The sequence below is a fragment of the Saccostrea cucullata genome, unplaced genomic scaffold (genome assembly GCF_032062105.1).
Source record: "Saccostrea cucullata isolate Sc308-1 unplaced genomic scaffold, CSIRO_AGI_Scuc_v1 ctg72, whole genome shotgun sequence".
Classification (NCBI taxonomy): domain Eukaryota; kingdom Metazoa; phylum Mollusca; class Bivalvia; order Ostreida; family Ostreidae; genus Saccostrea; species Saccostrea cuccullata.
In genome coordinates this window covers 1,239,393-1,260,045 of record NW_026918900.1, presented here as the reverse complement: position 1 = coordinate 1,260,045, position 20,653 = coordinate 1,239,393, and the positions used below count along the sequence as shown (strand labels likewise).

General features: G+C 31.1%; 2 protein-coding genes across 2 annotated transcripts; one reads left to right on the top strand and one right to left on the bottom strand.

Moving 5' to 3' along the window:
- Positions 1-973: 973 nt before the first annotated feature.
- Positions 974-7,842, top strand: LOC134275113 (lectin-like). The gene is made up of 4 exons (XM_062757361.1): positions 974-1,336; positions 3,987-4,063; positions 4,323-4,416; positions 7,595-7,842. Exons 1-4 carry the CDS (start codon positions 1,033-1,035, stop codon positions 7,816-7,818), a joined length of 699 nt encoding a protein of 232 aa, XP_062613345.1. The 5' UTR covers positions 974-1,032; the 3' UTR covers positions 7,819-7,842.
- A 1,601-nt stretch (positions 7,843-9,443) lies between these two features.
- Positions 9,444-19,623, bottom strand: LOC134274887 (uncharacterized). Its single transcript, XM_062757131.1, has 7 exons — positions 19,525-19,623; positions 15,800-16,018; positions 15,475-15,573; positions 13,131-13,272; positions 12,194-12,269; positions 10,682-10,832; positions 9,444-10,142 (listed from the first exon to the last, which is right to left on the bottom strand). The coding sequence occupies exons 1-7, from the start codon at positions 19,612-19,614 to the stop codon at positions 9,444-9,446; spliced, it is 1,476 nt and encodes a 491-aa protein (XP_062613115.1). The 5' UTR covers positions 19,615-19,623.
- Positions 19,624-20,653: the final 1,030 nt, after the last annotated feature.

Genomic DNA, 20,653 nt, shown 5'->3' with positions numbered 1-20,653 from the left:
AGTTCCTTTAACAATTGTTCCGTAGTCAAACGAAATATTAAAAAACCCATACTTCTGATATAAATACTCTGATCAAAATACGTTGTAAAACCGTAGGTTATATTCCCTAAAATGGGTATAAAAACGACTAAAGAATAAGAAAATGTCCCTTTCAATGAAGTTTTTGAAATCTTTGAAACATCAACTAACCTGCCAATAGCCTGCCTAATTTCAAACCATCGATTGTGCTCTGCAATCGAAATTGTATGTACATGTGTATTATATTTAACCGTATTTATAAATATTAATATAATTATATTCTTTTTTTCATGATCGAGTGATTGTTAGGGTTTTGAAAGTCATGCACCCAGGAACTTAAATTCATTCCTTTTTTTTTTTTTAAATTGCATGCTTTATTTTACTAATTTTTTTTTTTGCTTATTAAAATGAGACAGTTTACCTTTTGATTAATTATTTACATGGCAATTAAGCTCAATGAATATTCTATATGAAGTAGTTTTTCTCTCCTCATCACCTTCTCAAATTATAATGTGACACACAAGGAACAGAAACAATGAATTTATTGACTTCTGTTAATTTTTTTTGGCATGTATCCTGTTTTTCTACCATGTTAATAATAAAAGTAGATAAGTTGGAAGAATTTTTTTGTGTTAAAGTTATTTATATGCATATGATGCACAATTTCGGATGCATGACAACATTCAGATGAAATCGACGTCGAGAAATAATTTTTCAATGATTATTACAACAGTCAGATGAAAACGACGTCGAGAAATACTTTTTCAATGATTATTACCCATACCACGCAACAACTAAAACTTAGTCTAATAATTGTGTGAAAATTTTGTTTAACCTTATTAAATCAATGAAACAGAAATGTCTTCAGTAGCTCTCACTTGCCCTTATCGACCAAGCTCTGCTGCATGAATTTAAACATAATGCGTTTTATATGAATACCTCGGAGAGTTCAGCCAAAAAATCTATTGTGCTTACACAAACATCAAAGACTGCGCTTCAGTTGAATCTAAGAGGATGAAATTTCGTTGTCTCTGTATATTTATAATTCTCTTTCTATTTCTTGGTGTTTCCAACAGCTTTAAACAATTTTCCTTATTTTCCCGTGTTCCAGAAAATGATAACAAGCGTCCAGCTGTCACTGTTTCGGATGAGATAGACGGAATACAGAGTTTGTCCTCTTGCATTTCGTATGGCAAATTGGATTATACTGAAATTTTCTTCAACAAATTGACAAATAAATGTGTAATTTCAAAGTCAGAGGGGCTCTCACAAATGATTGTTTCGTCAGGATATATACATATGTCAACTACGGCAGAAAGTAAGTATACTCCCTAGCTATTTTATTTCAGATTGAGATAAATGAAATATTGCTTTATTAGATTAAAAAGGAAATACTGCATATTAAGATATCAAGAAATGGAATCTGTAACAGTGTGCAATCAATGATATTCCTTTCTTTTCATTCAATTAAATCAGAACTATTACAGAAAGTTATAGGTCGTCATTAACTTCTTTTTAAAGTAAAATATCAAAACGAAATATGCTGAGATAACGAACAATATTGTAAACCAACTTTTATTCGCGACGACTTTATTTCGCGATTTACCGGGATTAAACTAGTTCGCGCCGATTTATTTTCGCGATCAAGCCGTTTTGGGAAATGTTTTTAATAGACAAAAAGAGTTTAAGGACCTGTTGGCGGCGAGAAATATTCGCGATGATCAGGCTCTCGCGAATCTCGCGAAAATTTCTCGCACGCGAATAAAAATTGGTTTACAGTATTCAAGCTCAAAAATTAGGAGCAGAGCAAACAAGGACCTCTAAAACATCAGAGTTGGGATCAAATATCAGGAGATATTTCTGACTCTTTGGTATATTATTAATGTATATAAAAGCAACGTACTAGGATGAACATTGAATATTGTATATAGAGTTGATTCTAGATATTTTCGCCCTTTCACACTTGGAAATAATTTTGGACCGTTTTAAATTCATCGAATCACAGTTTTGTTTAAGAAACTTTACTGTGTTTATGAATTCGCCCCATTTAAATATGCCCATCCGTGAAGAGGGCGAATAGGGCGAAAATAAAACGGGAAGAAAATTTCTGTGTATTCAGAGTATATCTACGGAAGCCCATTTAGGACCTATAAAAATATTTTCGAAATTTGAAATGTGATATCACGAATTTAATTCGTTACAACAATTTCTTTGAATTTGTTATAACGATTTTAATCTGCTATAACAAATTTGTTGAATTCATTACAACGAATTCTTTAATTTGTTATAACGAATTAAATTCGTTAAAACAAATTCAAAAATTTGTTATAACAAATTTAATTCGTTTGAACAAACTCTGAAGTTAGTTATATCAAATTAAATTCGTTTAAGCAAATTCCAAAGTTTGTTATAACGAATTAAATTCGATTAATCAAATTCAATAATCAGGGCCTATAGAAAAATATATATGAATTCGATATAACGATTTGTCGAATTCATTTTAACGAATTAAATTCGTTATAACAAATTATGGAATTTTTTTTAAACGAATTCAATTCATTATAACAAGTTTTAGAATCTGTTAAAACGAGTTTAATTCGTATTAACAAATTTTTGAATTCGTTATAACGAAATCAACAAATTTGTTATAACAGATTAAATTCATTATAACGAATTCAGAGAAATTGTTATAACGAATTAAATTCGTTATAACAATTTCACTGAATTCGTTATATCGGATTCAAAAATATTTTTCGATAGGTCCTAAATGGGCTTCCGTATATTTCAAATATTAACAACAATTTTGGGAAGTTTAAAATTAATTTGCAACTCGTTTTCAAATGAATAGTGATATAGTGGCCTTCAACCATTGAAGGAGCTCGAGTATATCGTATTATCAAATAAACGATTCAAGAAAACAAATTTGATCTTCGATTTTTTTATTCATTTCACAAACTTTTTTTTCCGTTTTTAGAGCTTTCCAATATTAATTTGTTAGAATAGTTTCGTGTCTTATCGACATATTTTCCGAAAATTAATTTCTTTCTTTTATATATTTGAATGAGAATACATAAAACAGAAATACTTAACATGTACGTGCTTCTCGCTTCGTAATAAGATATTAATGCTGTATCGAACGTCCAGAAACTTCATAAAAAAAAAACTTTTGCAAACAAAAAAAATCAATTTAATCCTTTTAGGCATTAAAAATAGGAAGTAAATGGAATTTTCAAAACATTTTTAATGGACATGTTATGTTTTCTAAAACAGTCTTCTTTTAATGCTTATAATTAATTTCAAAATATACCTGTTCTACAGATAGGTTGTTTCATAATATCTATCCTAATCAGAAATATCTTTTCAATCTTTGGTTTTCGTCTATTTTGTGGTTCTCAAGTCTGGTCTCCAAAGACCTCAATGTACATCAATGTTCAGAAATTATTCCAGCAACAATCATTCTCAAAACGCATGATATAATATAAAACGCTGACTTAATCAAAAGTAACGGAAAAATTTATGAATGTATGCATATGTACCAGAAAAAAAGTATTTATGAATGTATGCACATGTACCAGAAAAAAAGTATTTATATTCTCTAATAGTATCTTAATTACTGTTCGTTTTCTTTATTTTTTAGTTGAATGTATCTGAAAGCAGTTTTTAATGGGGACAGATGTTTCACACTGTACTTAAAACATTGCTTGTTCACTGGATGTTTGAGATTGATGAGTGTTAATTATATCAAATTGATTTACCTTTTACATTGGAGATACCAATTACAATTAATATAACATGTTTGCCTCTGCGGTTGATTTTTAAAACATTTTCAAAAACACAAATGTAAGCAATACACTACTTTCAATACAAAAATATACTTTCATCAGCGAATCAATTAATTTTTGATCCAACATTTTTTTTTCTAGAATTAAACGATTGCTAAAGTAATGTTATAAAATACCTTTGTTTAGGTTCGACTGATTGGAGAATGCATGGGAAATCCCAATACTGGCCGGTTTACTCAGGTAAAACATGGATCAATGCGCAGGTAATAATATATAAGAATATAAGGTAAAATATGAAATGAAGTTTATATTGTGTTTTTTTTTTTTTTTTTTTTTTTTGCTCATATTAAAATAATGTATTATTCACAAGACAAATGTGTTGCCTTGCAGATTTGTAAAAATGTTCTATATTCACTGCTTCTCAGAAAATTATTATTCGATTATGGATGGCACTTTCTGGATAGATTTTATAGAAAAAAATCTATATTATTCTTTTAAAGATTTTTTTTTAATTATTTAAAGAAAGAATGTTTGAAATACGGTTCAAAGCTCACAGAGATTGAAACAGTCGAGGAATATGATTTTGTGAAGAGCATTGCTGAAGAAATAGACGCAGGTACAATGTAATACAAAAATCACATTTATTATTAACCTAAATTCTAAAATAATTTAAGAGTAAAAAAATGATATTTCAAAATCTAATTTAGTTTTTTTTTCTGAAATGAATATTATTTTCAAAGTAGTTACATTAAATTTTGCATATTGTGTTTCAGCGAAATATCTTTTTGTATATTTTGTATCTTAGAGTAAAAATTGAGAAAAATTTAGAATTATTGTTAAACTTAACAGTACACAATATAATTGTGTTTTATTTAAGGAATGAAGTTTATTTCAACTGTTGTTATACGATATAACATAACTTGGGGTAGTTTACGCTTTATAAACCGCGAAGCGGTTGATAAAAAGCGTAAACTGCCCCAAGTTACCGTATAACGGGTTGTTTTTACTGCTGTAAATTTTTACGAATTTTGTCTGAAATAAGGTATTTAAATTTTTACGCGTTAATTTTTTTACGAATTGAGCATGTCCGTAAAAATTAAAATCATCAGAGGTGAAATTCCATGCAGATTAATGTTTTAGCATTTTGCATGCGTTTACATACAAATAGGCCTAATGCGTCTGGAAACCCCGGCCCGATGTAAAAATCAAAATGAAACTACTGAGTATTCTCTCGACATCGAATGTCGATTCATTAAATTATCATATGTTTGTTCATTGAATTATCTTTATATTATGATGTACCCTTCTTAGATTCCTGTTTTTTTTAAAATTAAAACACAATTTGCTAAGTATCATCAATGATGAGTACTATGTGCCCGTCGTCAATTTACCGGAAATGTAAAGAGAGACAACTCAAACCATCATGATTTACTTGACACTTTTAAAGTGTGTTAAAAAGTCACGTTTTTATTGAATGCAAACAAAACAGAAGAAAGGGTCAACGACTTTGAAAAACGGGCATAATTTGAAGATCTGTAATAACTAAATCATTATCAGAAATTATGCGCCTTGTAAAAGTAAGCGATGTTATGCGTTAATTGAGATTAACTTGTTTAATCCTAATTGATGATCAATTTAAAAGTGCTAAAAATACCAACGGTACTAATTCTAGCCTAAAGGTAATGAGTTAAATGGATACTCTCATACATACGATGTTGAAAATTTAGGCCAGGCGTTTTATTTTTACTTCTGTGAAATTTTATGCGTTTAAATTTTACGGATTTATACAACTCGTAAAAATTAGTAAAAATTAGCAGCACGTAAAAAATACCATTATGCGGTATGTTATATCGTATAACTTAAGTTGAAATAAGCTTCATTCCTTATGATTTAATTTAATGTAGACAATTAGTCAATTTTCTCATCTTTTCCATCAGAAAAAGGCTTTAAGAAATGAATGTAATATTTTTTCCTTTGATCGATGTATCAAAGAAAAATTTGGACGGAAAACTTCATCAATGCGCGTAGCGCATTGATAAAAAAGTTTTCCGTCCAAATTTTCCTTTGATACATCGATCAAAGGAAAAAATATTATATTCATTTCTTATCATTTAATTATGATTTTAAATTAATAAAATGAAACTTTCTTTCATCTTTCTATTAAATTTACGCATCAAAAGCAGTGCGCACGAATGCATCACAACAACGTTGCTGAAATTCAAAATGGCTCAAACGAAGAAACGTTCTCAAATATTGTACGTCGTGTCATTACCAACATTCTCTGAAATAATTTACAGTTCTTTAACACAAAAAACTTACCTGTTGTGTTATCCCAATGGGTATATTTTCCCCGGTAAGTCACAGGGGCTTGTGTAGATAAAATAAATCAGTTGAAAAAAATGAGTAACTTTGTGTCGCTCGGTTTGTCTCAGGACTTTACTATAACAATGAAGTCGTACCCAAACTGAAATATTTGACTATTTTTAAATTGGTAAACTCAGATGCTTTCATTTTATCAATGACTGTTATTTCACTTCTTTGCTTTTCTGTTTGAAAGTATTTTGGTTACACTTTTTTCCAAAATTTGTTGAATTTGGACTGAATCTGGGGTAGTACGAAATATTCTCTAAGTCACGTGTCATACTTTCGTTTTCTTCAGAAGCCAAGGAGTTGTCGATTTTGGATGTTTATGCGATGAATTGACTAAGACTGTAAATGTAAACAAAGAAAGATTAAAACTGCAAGTAAGATCTTCAAGAAAAAAACATTGATTAAGGGAAATGAATTGGCTCGTATGTCTAGTTTAACAATTTAAGCGAGAAAATAGCTGATGAAGCGAGGTGGTATCCAAAATGGCGTCCTCCCTTGTGTTTTTTTCTCCGAGGTACTCATTTTTTTCAGCTGATTTATTTTCTCTACACAAGCCCCTGTGGGTAAGTTATCTAAGTTCGTAAATGTAAAGGGAAGCTACTCAAATTTATAACAGTTCTAAGGTCACAGAAATTTTGCATTTCATTTGCACATCTTTTCATCTGAATTTCAAACCGAACATATAAATACGTATCACAACCTGTCAATGCTGTAAAACCTGAAAGAGTCTGCTGCCGACTGTTTAAGATTAAAAGAATCTTCCTCATTCATGCAGTGACGTTTTTTCTGGATCATTCGTTTCCCAAGATTTAACAGATTAACGGTTTTCTCTCTTCAGAATTCTATTGTTCATACCTGATATCTCAAAGCCAAACATTTAACAAAAGTATGTCGATTTCTTCCCTTCTTTCCGAAAACTGTATTGTTGTTATGCAGACGATTTGATTTGTCTAGCAAAGGGTGATAATTCAAAAAGAAACGAAAGTAGAAAATAAGTCAGGAACGTAACGGACAGGTTTCGAAATTCAGGAAAATATTTATTATAGTAAAAGTATTTAATTATTCCTTCAAGAAGTAAACTGAAAGCGGGAAATATACATGTAGAGACAACCAAAGTAGTTCCGGCTGCTTAGTGCAAGCGAACTCTAGATTTTATTGATGCAGTTATCAAAAGAATTTTTCAACCAATCAGAATCAAGTATTTTATAGAAATTAAATGATTCAAATATCGCATATTTTAAAAGTTAACGTCTATCGGAGTTATACGTTTTTGACGTAACTCATTGTGACGTAGGCAAGTTATGTTATACAAAATGGATAAAACCGTTTAACCAATCAAATGACGTGTTACAACTAAAATAAATTATTCTAAGATGAATGATCTCTAAAATGTTCATTTCATATCGTGCATGTGTATGTTTCAGCGAATATCCACATTGGTGGCACAGATGCATTTGAAGAAGGAAATATGGTATGGTGGTCAAGTTTGCTGTCTGAAAACCTTGGTCCTGGTTTGTGGACACGGAATCAACCCGACAACTACGATAATAATGAACATTGTCTGAATCTTCAAAGAACATCAGACTATAAACTAAACGATAGTAACTGTCAATCTGTGTTTCCCTTCATATGTGAACGCAGTGTTTGAAAACTATATCAATAAGGAAACGAAATCCTCCATACAGCAATCTTTTTGTTTTTGACTTATTTCAACTTAATGTAACTGTAATAATACTCTTAAGTTTACTCGTCAATGGATTTGCACTAATTTATTGTTCGGCAAAAAATTAATTAACTATTTAAGTAAGATTGATTTATTGATTGTATATTATTTAACGTCCCTCTCGAGAATTTTTTCACTCATATGGAGACGCCACCACTTGCCGATGGAGAGCTTCAAATTTTGTCCTTTACTCGGCACTCATTGCCATTGAGCAGGGAGGGATCCTTTTCGTGCCAGAACCTACTGCGACACGGGACCTCGGTTTATACAGTCTCATACGAAGGACCGGTCTCCACGTCCCACACTGGGATTCGAACCCGCAACATAAGGACTGACTCCTTACTTCGCGACTCTGGAGCAGACGCTCTACCCATTTTAGTAAGAAAACAAAATCCTCGATATATTAAAAGTTCTTTTTAGTCTTATTTTAACTTCAAGTAATTTAATAAATAAATACTCATCAAGAGATTTGAACTTATTTAAAGTTCTGTAAAAATGATTTACCACTATATGAAACTACAACTCTTGATCCGTTTGATTTGTCAAATTACAGTATATGTCCCGATTGATTAATGGTTTGATAAAGAGATGTAATTAAATAAATAAAAAATTAACTTTGTTATCAATTTTTTCAAGCAAGGTTTAATTTTTTTTTCACGCAATGATTTTTAAAGAACTTCTTTTCAACATATCATTATTTTAGATAGGAGAGATGACCTCTGATTATTTATATCAGAATTTTTACTTCTTCTGGTTATACTTAAACAGCACAAGATGTTTTCGATTGGTATATCTTTCATAGAGAATTGCATACATTGATTGAAATAAATGCAAGAATTGTATGTCATTTTACCATATATAGCAATACAATATAATTAGGGTTTTTTTTTATTTAAAACTATTGTACCCATTTGACTGTAAGAATGCTTTTCACTTTTTCATGCATTTAGTATTACATTAAAGGATTAAATAATCGAGTGCATGTATAATTCATTCTATTCTTACTTACTGCAAGAGTTTTAAATGAAATCCTTTACTAAAGCCCAATAAAAAACCGCAAACCAAATAGCAAATTATTTATTAGTTATCTAGATACATGTAGTAGATACCTTACTGCCATCATTGAAGAGAATTTAAGTGTATTGCTTAAAATAGTAATGTTGTAATGAAATATAAAGATATCGCACAGCTCGAAAGTCCATAGAGAAAACACTAATTGAGAACAGAGAAAACAAAGACCTCCAAACATATCAGATGGATCTGATGCCATGGAGGAATAACCATCCCCTATGGACTGACAGAATGACACACCCTCCGTTTGTTCCTTGTCATGATTTGGTAAATAATTGTAATACATAAACAATATAATATCATTTGACTGAAAATTTATTATTGTTTATTTTGGGCTAAAAATCTTTCCCTGGAATATTCTAAAATTTGAAACTCTGCACAAAATGATTCACATGCACTGGAATCTATTATATAGATCAATTAATTATTTCAGTGGAAGTTTATTGAAAATTTATCTCGGAAGAAATTATAACCCAATTTTACCTTCGTAACAAAGTTTCAAGGATATCGGTGGTCACATATATTTGACCTGCTGACCTTTTCTTTTGTTTTTGATTCAAGGGAACGGAACCAGAAGTGGATGTACAAGGGTCTTCCTCAGTTACATTTAAGACTTTGTCTTTTGTAAATGAAGCATTTGAACTACCGTATTTCTTTAAATGAAAATTATCATCGGTTAGATCAAGAAAGTCAATGTCTGTGACTTCACTGGTAGACTTTTTAGCGTGTGTGCAGTTCTTAATACGTATTTTCTCATTTTCCGTGCCCTTGGAAGGTTTTGGACACTGTGGAATGCCATCGGTCATTCTATCTAAAGGGTACCTGGTCTTTACACTTCTTTCCAAACTTGATAGAACACTTTTCTCCGAGATTTGAATAATTTTTCTGTTTTCTGGGTTACCACGTAATCCTGTTTTGCATTGAAAGTCTTGAAATACAGATGTATTGGGAGTACACGTAGTTGAAGTGCAACCTATTTGTGGCGAGTTTACATTTGGCTTCGAATTCTGAGTAGCCGCGGATGATTGTTCATCTGACTTAGCTGGAGTATTGTTTTTTCTCATTTCTTTTACCATTGATTCAAACGCACATGGCTTTTCTTTATGTAGCTTGGTCTTTGCTTTCATACCATCAACTTCCTCTTTTATTTCGTTCAATTTCATCTTTACTTCTAATTGCTAATATTTAAAAAAACATATTAGACATGCCATATATTAGAGTGATTATTAAAAGAGAACCAGACGTCGAAATGCAAAACAATTTTGCCATCTTTTCGCCCATGTCTAAATCAGAACTACATTATAATACAAAGATGTCAATCCTATTATTATACCCCCCGCTTGAAAAGCGGGAGGGTATATAGTAATCGGTATTTCCGTCCGTCCGTCCGTCCGACCGTCCGTCTGTCTGTACGTCCGTCCGTCCGTCTGTCCGTCCGTCCGTCCGTCTGTTACGCTTTGGGGTACCCATCTCTTATCCGCAACTCCTCTCATACCACTGAATGAAATTTGATGAAACTTTCACAGAATCTTTATTACATATTGCCATTGTGCACCTCCTATTTTACTTTTTGATCTGACACATATTTTGGGTTTCCCGGCCACAGGAAAACATGGACTTTTTCACCAGTTAAAACCATATGGGAGGCGGGGGGTATCATTTAGTGAGCTCATCGCTCACAGTACCTCTAGTTTATTAGAAGACGATGTATACTTACACATACTCTTGTTAACAATTTCACTACCACGTTCTTATATTTAGATTCCAAGTTCCTGTTATGTGCTTCTAGGATCTCTTTCTCTTTCTTCATTTTCTTTATATATTCCACGGATGCTTTAAGAGTCGATCCTTTATTCAATGTCATAATGCTAAAAAAGTAAACATGTAGTATATTTTAATGAAAAATAACCTAAAATAATCTCGTAGTGATTTTTAAAATAGTCTTAAAAAGACAGAAACTGTATTGCAAAGAAACAAAAGGTTTAAATTCTGTATCAAAGTTTAAAAGCTATGTCTACTGAGTTAATAATTTGATTGATTGATTGTACGTTTTTTAAGGTATTCAATGCATAATGGCCATATTTTGTACCTAATATGTATAAAGGAATGGTCCGATATTTTTAAGCATGATAGCATTTGAAAGATGTTATCAAATAAAAATGCACATTGTCCAATTGATCCAATTAATTGCACCTTGAATGTTACATTGAAGTCTATTGCCAGTGCTTTTTTTAAGGTTATGTGAAAAATAATTGGAATTTCAAACAAATCTCTTGGTAAAAATATGCACACATTCTCTCTTTGGTAAAACATGAAATAAAATAAATTATTTACCATAGAAATTTTGAAAAATTAAAAATGCTCTTCTTTTCATCAAGGGCAGATAACACTTCAAAAACTTTAAAGATTCAAAATGACCCGCTTCTTACATGTAATCAGTTATGTAAATTTGGTTCATTTCACCTTTATCGTAATACATTTTACGTTGAATACGCCCTTCTCGAGATTTTTTTCACTCATATGGAGACTCTGTACTTGACGGTTTAGAGCTACAAATTTTGTCCTATACTTGGCACATTGGGTCATTCAGGGATCTTATTCGTGCCAGCACCTACTGCGACATGGGGCCTCGCTTTATACGATCTTATCGGAAGGACCGGTCTCCACGTCCCAGTTCAGCTTTATTTTTTGATCATACATTTTTTCGCCATACACGGAATAATTTTCGAAAATCAGTTTAGCGGCAGAAGGTGTCATTGCGGTCGGGAACTCTAAAACCCTGAGGCCTATTCAGCAGAGCGAACGTTCGCAAAAGCTCGCCAATGTTCCTTATACCTCCAACAGAAATAGGGACTCTTTGAACAAGCCTCTGGAGTCTTTTTTTTCTGGAATCATTGGCAATTTGTATACTTTTTTATCTTAAAGTTTAATTTTTTTAAATTTTATTTTAGCATTTGAATGTATGTGTATTTTATGAAAAAACAGCATGTATTTTCGATCGACAATGTCTTTGTTTCGTAAAAAAAATATGAGGGATATTTCATTATCTTCTCTGATTTCTGTAAGCGTTCTTTCTAGAACTATTACTGTATCTTATTTTGGCAGGGTGGTAAATACAATTCTATTAAATATTTAATCTACGTTTATCTTATTTTTTGCTACAGCTAATCTACTATAGATGCAAAGTTATCGAATGTTACAATTTGCCATGCGATGAAAAAATATTTACCCATGTGCTGGTTTGGGCAAAAGTGATGCCAGTTCCTTTATTCTATCATTGATATGGAATCTTCTTCTACGTTCGACTAACAAAACAAGAAACAATATTTATTTATTAAACATTACTTTTTTTTATAATAACACTGTTCACACTTGAAAACTAAATCCTTAAAATTTCTAACATGGACAGATACTGACCATCTAAATAAGCAACCTCGCAATGCTAGGGGTCCTGAGTCAACACGTTGCCGTTGGACCCATGGCATATTTCTTTAATATTCGCAGGCCGACTGAAGTGACGTTATTTGGAAAAATTACAAATCTTGATTGTTTTTCTGATCTCTCAACCAATTGCATCAAGCCATACTATGATTAACAACATTTCAGGTATCAACTGACTTCTTTTTATTTACGTTATCTTACTGTTTATGAAAGCTTTAATTTTATTGCTGCTTCCCAATGAGAGACGCACCCTAAAATATCTGATGAAATATGCCAGGGGTTCAACGGTAATGTGTTGACTCAGGACCTCTAGATCTGGCATTGAGAGGATGCTTAATAAAATTGTAAGAAAAAAGTATTATTTTTAAAGAGTACATTATTATACCCCCCGCTTGCAAAGCAGGAGGGTATATAGTAATCGGTATTTCCGTCCGTCCGTCCGTCCGTCTGTTACGCTTTGGGGTACCCATCTCTTATCCGCAACTCCTCTCATACCACTGAATGAAATTTGATGAAACTTTCACAGAATCTTTATTACATATTGCCATTGTGCACCTCCTATTTTACTTTTTGATCCGACACATATTTTGGGTTTCCCGGCCACAGGAAAACATGGACTTTTTCACCAGTTAAAACCATATGGGAGGCGGGGGGTATCATTTAGTGAGCTCATCGCTCACAGTACCTCTAGTTATAAATGATAAAGAGAGAGAGATAACCATTACTTATATTATGCTTCTCCTTCCGAATTCTCTCTTTTCTTAATAGCGACTCTTCTAACTGTTTGGCAGAATTTCTTGATTGAAAACTGGATGTTGAGGGATTTCTCTCATTAGCATTGCAACAACTTGTAAGATTGCCTTTGTCCTGCAACGCAAGGAAATAGAGTGAGATGAACGTACTATTCATCGCTATAAAAATAAAATGTTATCAATTTTAAAAAAAATTGAATAATTTATATATAAATTAAATTGTTTATGATTGAGCATGCTTCGTGGGGTTGCGGAAACTGACGAAATTTACTGGAGTCGAAGCTTATGTCATACGAGTTATCTTTCTTGGACTATCTTAAGCCCTCTCAATAAGAAGACATTGAAGCAAAAAATGATATCCATCGTCGATACGGTGATTATTACAAAATTTACATATCACATTACAGTATCAATAATGTGTTATAGATGTATGTAGATGAACTTGTTATATTCTACATTGTTAATTATAAGTAAATATATTTCCTGGGATCAAAGGAAACTTTGCTTTATCTGTAAATGTGCAATTTCTTTTTCAGTATGTTGTGTGATTAGGCGATTCCCAAGTCCGTTCTAAGCGAACCATCTTTAACACCCCTTGTCCAATTAAGTTTAAAATGTAATTTATTTCTATCATAATGTAATAAATATTCATTGGAAGATTTCAATACACAGTTACTTTACTGTACAAAGTAATTTACACAAGAATTAAATTTTCATAATTCTTATTTTTCAGGTTATATGATTATTGGATAACAAATTTATTCACCATAAACCATGTAACAACAAGTAAATCTTTAAATTCCTAGCAGGTTTTACTAATTGACTCAAAAAAGATGAATGCAATCTTTTCCAGGTGATTTGTGGAACCCCAAAATTTCACAAAAATGTTTTAGAACACTTTATACGTATGTATCAAGCGACTGACAATATATTTCTGCAATTCAAACATTTGTATATTTCGATTAAACGTTTCTTCCTGAATTCAAACATATTTTCTGAGCATTTTAAATAAACGAACTGCTTATTTAAAGAACCCAAGGATCGGACTTCGAAAAAAAAATGCATCTAAACCTCTGTCTTTAAATAACGTATTATTAGTTTGTATGCATGAAAAAAGGTAATAAAACAAAAAAAATGTTAATATTAAACTACTAAACACGCATTTAAAAGAAATTTATTCTACCTTTGTAGAATCCAAACAATTAAATGTGTAGTTCCTTAATTGTTATGTTTGCTCAGGTAGTAAATTGTGTTAATTTAAATGTACTTTAAACAATTTTATTTCTTGATTAGATTCCTCTCTTAACTGGTTTAAATGTGAAAGATTAATCAAGCCCGTTAGACACAAATTGTCGTATATCAAACTTTTTACTGTAATTTGTGGTTTCATACTTATCACTTGTCATCTGCAGAGGAACTCTGAGAGATCAATTGACCTGGCGTTCAACCTTTGAACTTGATCTTTGGCATACTTAAGGAATCACTGTCTAGTTAGTGTAGTATGCCAGGTCATCAACGATAATGGGAAACATGGGATAATAAATTATCCCATGTTTCAAACTATCGTTGATGTCCCCGGCATACTACACTAACTAGACAGTGATTCCTTATATTTCCATTTCATTGTGAAATAAAATTATAGATTTCGACTTTAGAAATGTAGATTAATAGATTTAAACTACATGAGGACTTCCATGTCAATTTCAATAGTCCTCGCCCACTGACGTCAAACACGAAGGCAGCCGCACGAGATTTACATGCATATTTGGCCTCCTTAGCGTCAGACACAGAGGCAGATGCGCACGAGATTTGCATGCGTATTAGGCCTCCTTAGCTCCTGACCTATCGACCTGCCTAATTTGCATTCTGGTTTAATTATCAAGAAATAAACTCCCCCTAACTTTCAAAGAGTTTTCACAGAGAAAAAAATTAGAAATGGAAATATTTTTTTATAATAGTGCATAAAATCGATATACTGTAAGACTTAATTTTTTTTTACATTTAAGAGACACGTCTTTGTATTAGAACTATGATGATACTTTTTATAATTAAATATTTTAAATCAAATGTTCCTAGTTATGAGTTGAAGATGAAAGGTGTATTTTTACTCTTTAGATCACATATAGTATATGATGATTGACACACTAACACATCTATTTTTCCTTGTATGCAAAAACATAAACTACGACACCAGTAGAATACACATGGAATACTTTAGTTCATTACCAGAATGTCAATTGTTTTTTATAAAATATCTTAATAATTTTCCTAGAATAACATTTTTATTTTGAATGAAATTATACAAGCATACGCATACCTTATCAAATTGCATGAATTGATCAACATAGTGAAGTTCTTCTACGTGTGCTCCATCCATTTTGATAGATTTCAAAATATCGTCAATAACGATGTCCACCTAAATACAGATGATTCATTTAATGTATGATTCAAATAATAAACTGGTGCTAATAACTTTTCTTAAATTTTTCTTCGAAAAAAAATTTTGATTGTTCTGGAGAAGCATAAGAAAATCAAAGCAATTTACACGAAGACTTTTAACATTTGTATTTTGGTCATTTTATGGAATGTGATTGATTTCCACCCTAATGCATTCTTCATATTTTAAAATAAATTCTACGTACGTCTTCAATACCGCTCATATTTGTTACAGCTTCATGTAAACCTTGAGAAAGCCTTGGAATTCTAAACACGTCAGCGCATGCGTCTTCTTCTAAGGTCGAAAACAACTCTTCATCCTCGAGAAGGTCATCAGTTTCCTCTTCCGGGTAAGGTGATTGTCCGTCAAACACTACTTCCGTTATGTTTTGGTTTCCCAAAGATGTTTCCTCTTGTTCTGTTTGCTGAATATTTAATAATGATATAATATATGTATTTATCACTTTATCTAAGTTTCATTTATGAATATTTACAGGTGCAAATATTTTTCTTATGTAAACTTAGTGAAAGTAAAATATGTGTATAAATTAATGTATAAGAGCTCGATTCACTTTATGCATAAAACGGCCCTGTCGTTAAACAAATTTATTGACTAACATTTTATATTCACTTTAATTTTAAACATAAAAATAAAGTAGAGACTTAGTACTTTCATTTTCTATTAATTTTTCCCATATAAACTACAAGTCTTGGAACACAGGCTTTATGGAATTGCAATGAACTTTGATTTTTTAAAGTAAATAGGTATATTTAAGTACCTTCAGAGAAGAAAGAAATATGAACGCACCCTCTGATCTAAAAATAAAACATGTCTTATAATCCCCAGAAACTGTTCTATCATTTACTACTTGTAATTTGAGATCAGAGATTGCACTATATATTAAATATTGAAAAATAGCTTTAAAAATTGGCTGTTTTGTAGACTTTTTCAGAATATGAGGAAATTGACGCATTTCATGACGCCACAAAGCATTGACTGGCCAGAAAATGTTTGATAGATATACAATCATCAAAGGTCTAAAGGATATTTAATGCATTGTTAACTAAAATAAATCAGTTTCAGATTTTCAGAAAATCACAAGACCAAAAAAGGCCATAAGTGAACCTTGTATTTCTTCAAGGGGTCAGGGGTCATAGCGTGACAGAATCACTTGGCAAGATGCTCTTTTTTTTTATATTTCTATCACAGTTAGACTGGTTTAGGAATGTTTAAGTTGATAGCGATAAAAAATTAAACATTGAACGACATGGATGTTTTTTTTTCAATTCAAAAAAATGCCTATGAGATCTTCCCTCGAATAAATCCCGAATTCCGTACGTAAACTGAAAGAAATTACACCAACGCTTTTGAACTTCATCCTTTAAAGAACAAATGAAATAGTAAAATTTTTCTCAGAAACAATCAGACTTGTATCATTAAAACCGTTTTTTTTGTTACCAACTTTGGTGGTATACTCTCCTTGTCATGATTGCGCGAAATAACAGAAAAATACGTCGACAATTCTGTGTGAAATTTGCAATCACCTATAAAATATCTATTTATTATGGAATTTATTTCTAGATTTGCAGATAACAACACCTCTGTGGAACAATATTAAAAATATTTTAATTTTGGTCTGATTGACTTCTAAAACATTTTATTATAAAATAAAGATTTTGAATTAAGCTTAAGATGTTTTATGATTCCGGGGCCTGGACTACATTAAATTTTAAAATGTAATGGAAATTCGAACTTGCCTCTATACGAATGACTTTTCGGGGAAGAAAGAATAAAATACATTTTACATTACAATTTTATTTTTTTATCTGAATAAAACTGCAAGGATAAAAATTATATCATTCGTTCATCGAAAAGTTAGGTAAAGAAAATTTAGGACGGGAGTGAAAGACATACAGATATTTTTAAGTGGGCGGGGCCTAGAATAACAATTATCTATTGTGGTTTTAGGTTTATTATCAAATAGTCTGCGGTTATGCAAATTGTTACGCAAGCCAAAGATTCCATGACGAAAAGTTGTTATCAACGTTCATTTCTAAAATAAAACGCACTAAAATTCACGCAGTTTAGTACATATTTTTTAAACCCATTGAAGACTTCAACAGTTTGCTAATAATGGAAGGTCATACAAAAACGATGTTCCTGTGATTTGCATAATTATGGAAATGAATTAATCAAAGCGAGCCATTTTTAAAAAAGCCTAAAACAAATATTGTTTTATGCAAGGTACTGGAAGTAAAGTCAACCACGAGGAAAAAAAAACTCAATTGATTCAGCTAATCTCCATTCGCTGATGATGTCAGTAAGCTTTAGTGCTGTTCAGCGTTGTGCAGTATACTCTTGCATGTAAAAAAGTTAACATTACGCCATTTTGCAGCATACCTTTAAGAAATGTTATCACCATGACTAGAAATATCCATCTAGGTATTATTTGTTCAGTGATGCTTGTTTTTCTTTTCTAAAAACATTGCATTTTGGCAAAAGTCAAAAAGTTCTTAACATTGTAATTTTAATTGGATTAATGTCCTTCGTCGACACCGTAATAATCTCTCTCTCTCTCTTTCGTAATTTATCCTTCTTGTGAAAGTTCTTTATGGAATCTTTTCATTTCAAAACACTTGCAGATATCTTGTTTTTTAATCAACATCTCAAACAAATACACATAATAATGATAATAATAATAATAATGATAATAATTTGAAATTAGAAAATTATATAAGTTAAAATCAAACATCTTCATGTCGTAGAGTTTAAATGTAAGAAAACTTTTGTGAGTATTACATTGATCTAGCAATACTAGTAGTTCCCTTTAACGGCAAGTGTTATCTGGTTCTCATTAAAAATTAAAAATGGTGTAATAAAAAAACCTCACTGAAGTCGGACGAAATACAAACTTTATCCTTTTAGTCATCAAGTTAGATTCATTTACCAAAATCAGATCAAAATATATCTGCAAGCATTTAGGAATAAAAGCGGAAAACCCTAAAGATTTCAAAAGGCCGTAACTTCTTCAAAAATCATGAAAGCGGAACGAAATACAAACGTCTTTTACTCATGTCGATATAGTTACATATAAAAATTTAACTCAATATCGGCAAGCGTTAAGATAAAAATTACGGAAAATAAAGTTGGACAGGCACTCAGAACAATGGACACCTAGACAGAAGAGGAAACCTTAAACTCCATTCCGTTTTCAACGCTAGGATACTCATCCAAGTAATTATGGCATTATAAATGAGGAAATATTCTTTTATATATCTTTGTTCTCATTCTAATTAATACACATAAATACATGTATTTTCTTTTTTTATGATACAAAATCGTTTTATACACTTAGTCTGTTTTTTATCATTAGGAATTATCAATAACGTTCGACATTGCAACACATTGTTAAATTTACATAAACCTTCTAGTTTTACAGCTTTTATATATAAAGAGAGTTAGTAGAAACAAAGCTTACAATATAAATTCGGGATGTACATGTTATTATATGGATAATTACTTTCGATTACTTTTGGAAATTAAAATTCAAGGTTCTTGAAGTCTGCATTAAAGTCAGGAATTCTATAATGACCAAGTCGATATATAATTGATCTAAAAAATAAACCACTACAAACAGTTTTATATATATATATATATTTATATATATATATATATATATATATATATATATATATATATATATATATATATATATATATATTTCATTGAGCATACAGGAATATTTGCGCAATATTTCGAAAAAAATGAGAAACTAACCAGTGTTAAAATATATATATCTATATACAAATTACAAAAAATCTACGGGAAGTGCTTAAAAGAGCAAATGTTTATTTAATTTTAATCTTTGCAGCTAGTTTTAATGTTGGGAATACAATCGAATTGATTGCATTCAACATGGAGTCAACATACCTTTTCATGCAAATCAAAAGGATTAATTTCAATTATTGGGCTGATATCCAAATATTCTGGTGTTATCTCTGCTAAATATTCTTGATCCATATTTTGGTAACTCCCGTTGGAGATCGCAATCCTTTTCTAGCAAGAAACTTTAATGTAATTTCTTTATAAAGATGCAGAAGTTATGAAACAACTTCACAACACGTGATAAAAGAACTGTCTTAAGTTGAGCATACACGTGTACCACGTTGATATCAATTGTAATTTACAGTTCATTATAGGTTTGGCAATAGATTACTTGTAACTAATTTTACTGAATTAACAGTTAAACTGTTATGTAAAAAGTAAAATGTTATTCTATATTCCATAAAATTAACAGTCATGAAAATTGAATACATCTATGTTATCTACCAAAACTAATTATGCCTTCAAATAATTTAAATGTCTTATCTTACAAACCATTTATGAAGAATGGTAAAAAAGCTTTTAATCAACGTTGCTAAAATATATTAAATACCCTATCTAATAGAAAAAAGCTTTTAGACAATTACTCAATGCAACGTAGTATTTTGATCCGAGTATGACTTTTAAGAGAATGAATCCATTTACTACTAGTAATCTATATTTAAAACATAGGCTCCATTGGGCTGCACATAAGTCAGTGAAGTTGCAAGAGAGATACATTATAGTAGACGATAAATGGAATTAGCATATCATCATTCCTGTTGTTATCCACATAAACATGATAAATATTTTTATTATTCAAAATTTTTAGGAGCCCTGAAAATATTTTTAGATTTATATTTAAGCACTTAATAAAAAGAGATGTGTTTGTGAAACACAGACGCCCGCGTATGACAGCTTATGGCAAGGATTGGTATTCCTCAAAGTTAACTCGAAGGTCATGATAAAGAGGCCAAAATTGATTTTACCAATGGAAGTACTTGTTATGGTCAAAGTTAAATTTTTGAGGTGGGCCAAACCCTAAAGTCAAAAGGTCAAATTGTTGGTATTAATAGGCAGTTCTTTTCACATTGTCACAAGGAATACATCTTGAATTCACACCTGTGCAATATGAAAGCCCTAGTACTTACTGTTAAAAAATTATGGTCAAGCTTAAAGTTGTTAAAAACATGTCAAA

Excerpts from the sequence above, each read along its gene's own strand:
- LOC134274887 (XM_062757131.1), bottom strand. The coding sequence starts at position 19,614 with ATGGATCAAGAATATTTAGCAGAGATAACACCAGAATATTTGGATATC. Across the intron at positions 15,574-15,799 it reads ATATGAGCGGTATTGAAGAC|GTGGACATCGTTATTGACGA; the intron begins GTACGTAGAATT and ends ATCTGTATTTAG. Across the intron at positions 13,273-15,474 it reads AATTCATGCAATTTGATAAG|GACAAAGGCAATCTTACAAG; the intron begins GTATGCGTATGC and ends CTTGCGTTGCAG.
- LOC134275113 (XM_062757361.1), top strand. The coding sequence starts at position 1,033 with ATGAAATTTCGTTGTCTCTGTATATTTATAATTCTCTTTCTATTTCTT. Across the intron at positions 4,064-4,322 it reads AAACATGGATCAATGCGCAG|AAAGAATGTTTGAAATACGG; the intron begins GTAATAATATAT and ends AATTATTTAAAG. Across the intron at positions 4,417-7,594 it reads TGCTGAAGAAATAGACGCAG|CGAATATCCACATTGGTGGC; the intron begins GTACAATGTAAT and ends TGTATGTTTCAG.